Genomic DNA, 6,557 nt, shown 5'->3' with positions numbered 1-6,557 from the left:
GATCACCTGTTAGCTGTCGATCACCTGTTAGCTGTCGATCACCTGTTAGCTGTCGATCACCTGTTTGCTAATTTGCACAAGTGTGAATGTTAGTGTGAATGTTAGTGTGAATGCTGACAAGTGGGAGTTGATTGTCACTTCAGTCCAAAAAAATAAAAAATAAAATCTGGAATATTCTTCAGAATAACCTTAGAGATAAACATAGTGGCATGTTGTAATAAGGATAGAGAATTTCCCATAATGCCTTGCGGTTTGTTGGAAACATTGCACCACGATCTGGGACTCCTGTGTTCTTTTGGTTGGAGGATACAGGACCGGAGTAGTGCAGCGTTAGTCCTCACTTGGCCACCAGGGGGTTGTGGGTTCGACACCATGAAATCCCAGGTTGGCTGTGATTGACTGTTGATGCACTCATTTGACAAATTTCTTAAATTTTTCACGTCTTCGTGTCCATTATTAAAAGTCACAGAAATCAAATCCAGCCCGGATTTTAACGTTGCCTCTGGGGACGCCAGTAGGAGTGGATGTCAACCAGATGACATCCAGACGTCTTCGGGAGCTGTAACACGAGCTGCTAGCTCTCCGGTTCCTCTGACAGTTTGTCGGTGCGGTCGTCAATATTTTCACTTTTTCCGGTGACCGGAGGTCGACGTGTAGAGATAAACAGGAAGTGTCAGCTTTATCGACCTCGTCGTCTCCGATCTGAGGTTGGACGATCTCCTGATGAACGCAGCCGTGCTGTTAGCGTTACTGTGTGGGCAGATAGCTGCTGTGGTTGTGTGTGTGTGTCGGGGTGAGTGGGTTTGTATGGAGTTTTTTTTTTTTAGCGACCAGAAGCTCATTAAACCAGTTAGTAACCACACTGAAGGAAAAACTGAAGATTCTAGGTAGAAAAAAAAATAGGGCTCGTGGATACCAAGGCGGGTCGCGGTGGTCTCGTACCATCAGCGGTGATGGCTGACGATCGGCTGACAGTCACCGAAACACTAGTCAGAATTCTATTTTTCTCTACAATGGCTAAATCAGATCACTGGTTTGTGGGTTCAGGATCACTGGTACAGGATCACTGGTTCAGGATCACTGGTACAGGATCACTGGTTCAGGATCACTGGTACAGGATCACTGGTTCAGGATCACTGGTACAGGATCACTGGTTCAGGATCACTGGTACAGGATCACTGGTTCAGGATCACTGGTACAGGATCACTGGTTCAGGATCACTGGTACAGGATCACTGGTTCAGGATCACTGGTACAGGATCACTGGTTCAGGATCACTGGTACAGGATCACTGGTTCAGGATCACTGGTACAGGATCACTGGTTCAGGATCACTGGTACAGGATCACTGGTTCAGGATCACTGGTACAGGATCACTGGTTCAGGATCACTGGTACAGGATCACTGGTTCAGGATCACTGGTACAGGATCACTGGTTCAGGATCACTGGTACAGGATCACTGGTTCAGGATCACTGGTACAGGATCACTGGTTCAGGATCACTGGTTCAGGATCACTGGTTCAGGATCACTGGTACAGGATCACTGGTACAGGATCAATGGTTCAGGATCGCTGGTACAGGATCACTGCTTCAGGATCGCCTGTCCAGGTACAGACTGAAGACGGAGGACATGTTTGTTTTTGTTTTTTTTTAAAAATGATGGAGTGAAGTTCTAGTGTTAGACTGAGATGCTCTGGTCGTTTGTGTCAAACTCAAGACCTGCGGGCCAAATTATGGACCTCCATATCGTGTTATCCGGCCGACTGAGGTGTTTAATGCAGCGGTTTTGTCATTTTGAGTCACTGACACGTTATTTAACTCTTTAACTTGAGACTAAACTTTTCTAGACGGTTGATCCTCATTAGCGCGCAACTTAGACTGCGTTGTAAACGTCGCCCCCCGCTGGAGTGACGACTCCGACGCTCCCGTAGGTTCTACAGTTTGAATCCCGACCATCCCAGGTGGATCCGCCAGTTCGGGTTTCACGACCTCCTTGTCCGCGAGGTCGTCCGCGAGGTTCAAGGCTCTGCGTGTTAAATCAAGCGCTCCTCGCATTCCTGTCATTCCACCCGCTCCACTTTTGGGCCTGGTTCCCCCCCCCCGCCGTCACCTGGTCCGAGGGTAAATCAAAGGATCTGTTGATACACGAAGAACAAAGAAGATGCTCCGTTGGACAACGGTTAGCTGCTGAGTCACGAGTCGGGCGTTCGTGGTTGCGGTGGTTAGCGTCTGTTCACTGGCGGTACAGGAATGTCGTGGGTGTCGAGTGAAGACGGAGACGGATCCAGGTGTCGACTTTACTGAAGCCGATCCTACTGATCTGAGGGGTCGTCACCAAAAAAATGAACTCAAAGCCCGGGGCCCAAATACAGCCCGCAAAGCCGCTATGTGTGGCCCGCGTAAATGGATATGACGAAGTAAAAAAAAGCGCACCTGAATATAAGCCACACCCCTAAAAAAAACCCTGTATATTTACATATATAAGTCGCGGCATCTTACAAACTTCTTGGTGTGCTTTCAATGATGAAGGGGTGGAGGGTGTGAAAATAAAAACTAGCGCGTACGTCTTTGCACCGACTCCCCCTGTCTGTCTCGTTTTTGCACTTCCTGCTAGAACGCCCCCTGGTGGCTGAAGAAGAAAAATCCATAGAAAAGCCGCATCTTTGTATAAACCGCATGGTTCAAAGCGTGGGAAAAAAAATATATTCCGGAAAATACGCTAGGTACATTTTTTCAATTATGTCCCACTGCGGTGGGGTCCGCGGACCAGGGGTTGAGGAGCCCTGATTTATACAGTCAATAATTTACAACCGGCCCTTTAAGGGGAACTGTGTTGCTGATGCGCCCCCCCACCCCCGTAGAAAATGAGCGTGCCTGCGATCCCTAACAGGATAAATGTTTGAAGATGGAAGGGTGGCGGGGGAACGGGGGAGGGGCCTAATTACAAAGTTGGCGTCTCTGGTGTCTCCGATGTCCCCGGTTGGCTTCACTCACCACAGTGACAGTTCGTCAGCTGACGACATTAACCGGAGTTAAATGTAGCTCGGCGGTCGGCGGTGCCAACGACGTCCAGATGGAGGTAGGAAACGTGATACGGAGCGCTGCGCTACGTGTTAGCGCCGAGCGGCCAAGCTTCTGCTCTCTGCACAGGTGGGTTCGATTAGTCAAAAAAACAAAAACAAAAAAAACCCAAAAACGTGTGTTTCCTGTTGATTAGCAGCTGGAGTTTGTAACTTGTCATTGAAGTGTGTGTGTGTGTGTGCGTGAGTGTGTGCGTGCGTGTGTGTGTGTGTGTCGAAGTTCATTGTTTACAGTGTTGCGTAATCAGGCTGCAGCTGGAGTCGAAGTCAACTTCTCTGCTCTGGTTCATGCGCACGGCCTCGCTAACAGGAAATACATCAAACGTGAGCCGTGTTCGGACGCACTAGCGATTGCGTCGCCGTTGTCTTCGCACACATGTAGCTCATTTATGTTTGGCCTAGCGCCCCCCCCCCCCCCCCCCNNNGCCCAGCCCCCCCCCCCCGCCCCCCACACCCACTCACCCTGTCCTTATTTCCTGTTGTTGAATTCATCGAGTCACGAAATCCAACATTTGCAAAAACATTTCGCTGTAAACTCGTCCCTCGTTCTCGTCCGTTTGTTTGACGTCGCACAAACAAATGAATCCTCCCGAGTTCGAAAAGAAAATACTTTGCGTGAATGTTTCGGAGTTTGACTCAAATCTTTTGTCTGTTTTTATGACGTCCGATTTCGTTGTCACGACGGTGCGGACGGAACAGATCGGTTTTCACCGGGTTGGACACAACGATAAAACCGGCGAGAGGTGAAGACGACCCAGAGACCAGTCTGAACTGGTTTGGGTCGTTGACCTCAGACACCTGCGGGAATCCGTCCTGTCTCGGAATCTGTCCGAGAACCGATCTGACTCAGCCGCGATCAAAGACACAAAGTCGCAAACCTTCGTGACCCAAGTCAACAGACGTTGTTCGTAAACTCCTGGGAAACATGATGCTAACGACCCCCCCCAAAAAAAACTTGCGACCCACATGAGGGTCGCGGCCCAGAGTTTGGAAACAACGTCGTAATTAAACGACTTTACTTTTCTTGTCCGGCGCTGCGCTGCCGTAGCGACGCTAACGTTAGCATTTCTGCTAAAGCTAGCGTGAATCTGTTGATGCTGGGACATTTGAATTTTTTTTTTTTTTAATTTTCTCAGACTTTGGCCTTTGACCTTTCGGTTTAAACCGAGGGAACAGTGAAAAGGTTCTGAACCAGGAGGAGGTGAAGTCGCACCAGTCGACGTCGCTGCGGGATCGGAGTGGATTCGAACGTTTGACGTTTGTGCTTTTGAACAATGTGTTTTGTTCGAAGTGAACTTGGTTCTCCCTGACATCCAACTCCTCCCTGAACTTGAGGGAGGGAGAGGGAAGGAAGGGAGGGAGGGAGAGTGAGAGATGCACATTCCTGTGTGTTACAGTAAGACAGAGAAGGAGGGAGGGAGGGAGGAAGACTTGTGGGGAAAGGCATGTGGATTCTTGTGTGTTTGGTTGGGTTTGAGAGAAGAGAGAGAAGAGGGGTGAGGGTGAGGGAGAGGGAGAGGGAGAGGCAGCTCTGGGTTGCGTTGAATGTTTGGAATGTTGAGGCTTTTGGCTCCGGTTTTGTTCTGGAGGAGAAAGAAGGAGGAGAGAGAGAGGGAGAGAGGGAGGGAGGGACGAGGAGTGAGATAAGCGAGGGTAGGGAGCGAAGGGAGGACGGGGAGGGAGGGAGGGAAGAAGAGGAGGGGGAGGAGGGAGGTTGATCATGTGAAAAGGAGTTGCATCAATGGGTTTTTGATGAGACAACCAGTGAAAACGCGAGTCGAGTCGGAGAGTTCGGGACTCGAACCCTCGACTTATGCCGGGGCAAAAATCCGAGTTTTATTAAACTTCTCTCTCTCTCTATGTCTCTCTGCCTCTCTCTCTCATCGTATGATTTACTTCAGAGATGAGCAACAGATTACATAATCCTCCTCCCCCCGTCTTGATGTCTATTTTTTTTTTACCTCACTTCCTGGAGCGGCAATAGATCGGTGCCAGTGAGGAAAGAACAATGCCTTCGAGAACCAGAACTGTTTGGTCCTTTTAGCCCCCCTCCTCCTCCCTCCCTCCCTGTATCTCCCTCCCTCTCTCCCCCCTCCCTCTCTCTTTCTCTCTCTTCCTCTTTCTCTCGACCGCTCCGTCTACACCTCTCTGAACGAAGACGTTTCCTCGGCGCTCAGAACCGATCAGAACCGATTTCAAACCGGGGTTTGTGGGTAACGCGTGTGTGTGTGTTTTTATGTGTGTGTCACTGTTGCATAACCTCAGTGAGTGGAGCCGCTGCTTGTGTCCAGCCCTTAGTGTTGTAACACACACACACACACACACTTATACACATCTTGTGTTCCTGTGTTTGCGTAACTGAACAAAACTTTGGTTTTGTCGTCCAAAGGTCATCGACGTTTTTCGGAGCCCAAAGACAAAACAGACCCCCCCTCTCATCCCCATACATATTTTTTTTTTAAATATTTAATATATTTTTTTCACATCATATTTTGTTGTAAAATTGTGGATTTGTTTAGGTTTATAAATTAATAAATAATAATAAAAGAATCAACCAGAAAAAAAACACACTGCAGTACCTTTACTGACCACAAGTATTTGAAAGAGTTTTGTACGTGCAGACTGTGTTAACACACAGTTAACGTACACTGATGCATATGCACAGACAGGAAAAACAGATAGAGACATTTACACCAGTATAGACTACATCCTGCCTTCTCTGGGGGTCTCTCTCTCTCTCTCTCCCTGCCTCTCTCTCCTTCCCTCTCTCTCTCTCCCTCTCTCTCTCTGTCTCTCTCTCCCTCCCTCTCTGTCTCTCTCTCCCTCTCTCTCTCTAACAGAGATGTAGCATGTGTGTTGGTGTGACAGGTGGACCATCATGCACCTCTTCCTGCTGCTGATCCTCCAAGCCACAGCAGCCTTTGGACAGGTTGACCCCAGTAAGAACACACACACCTTCACACACACACGTCTCACACACACACACACAAATATTTGAACAGAATTTTTTTTATTTATTTATTTATTTATTTATTTATTTTGTCTTCTGTCGCAGCTCACTGTCGCTTTGCGTTGGGCATGGAGGATGGACGCATCAAGGACAATGACATCACAGCATCCAGCCAATGGTACGAGACGACAGGACCCAAGTATGCCAGGTCAGTGCAGACGAGTTCCAGGAAAGCTGACACGGGTACCGTTGGTTGGAACCGTCCAGCGTTTTTTTTTTCTTTTTTTTTTTTTAGTAAACTCGACCTTTTGACATTTGACCTTTGACCGTTGACTTTGGCCTCCAGGTTGTTGTCACAGAGTCGGGCGCTAGAAATAGTAACTCCTCGTGAGTCGTTACTCTGGGGGCAAGGCAATTTCCAGAAACGTGATTGGACGTCTTTCGCGTCTCCATCTGTCGCGTGCGTTAAGCGTTTTTTTTTTTTTTTACAGGTTCAACCCCGAGGAGGGCGACGGCGCCCGGCGTCCT

General features: G+C 48.7%; 1 protein-coding gene across 1 annotated transcript in view; it reads left to right on the top strand.

Moving 5' to 3' along the window:
* The first annotated feature begins 1,068 nt into the window (after positions 1-1,068).
* The window catches only part of LOC103398057 (discoidin domain-containing receptor 2-like), a 17,632-nt gene continuing 12,143 nt past the window's right edge, over positions 1,069-6,557 (top strand). Inside the window, 4 exon segments of the mRNA XM_025053429.1 lie at positions 1,069-3,149; positions 5,920-6,018; positions 6,135-6,237; positions 6,521-6,552. Of these exon segments, the coding sequence (XP_024909197.1) occupies positions 5,958-6,018; positions 6,135-6,237; positions 6,521-6,552 (196 nt within the window). The 5' untranslated portion in view covers positions 1,069-3,149; positions 5,920-5,957.

Source organism: Cynoglossus semilaevis, chromosome Z (genome assembly GCF_000523025.1).
Source record: "Cynoglossus semilaevis isolate Cse_v1.0 chromosome Z, Cse_v1.0, whole genome shotgun sequence".
Classification (NCBI taxonomy): domain Eukaryota; kingdom Metazoa; phylum Chordata; class Actinopteri; order Pleuronectiformes; family Cynoglossidae; genus Cynoglossus; species Cynoglossus semilaevis.
This window is presented reverse-complemented; position numbering and strand designations above follow the sequence as displayed.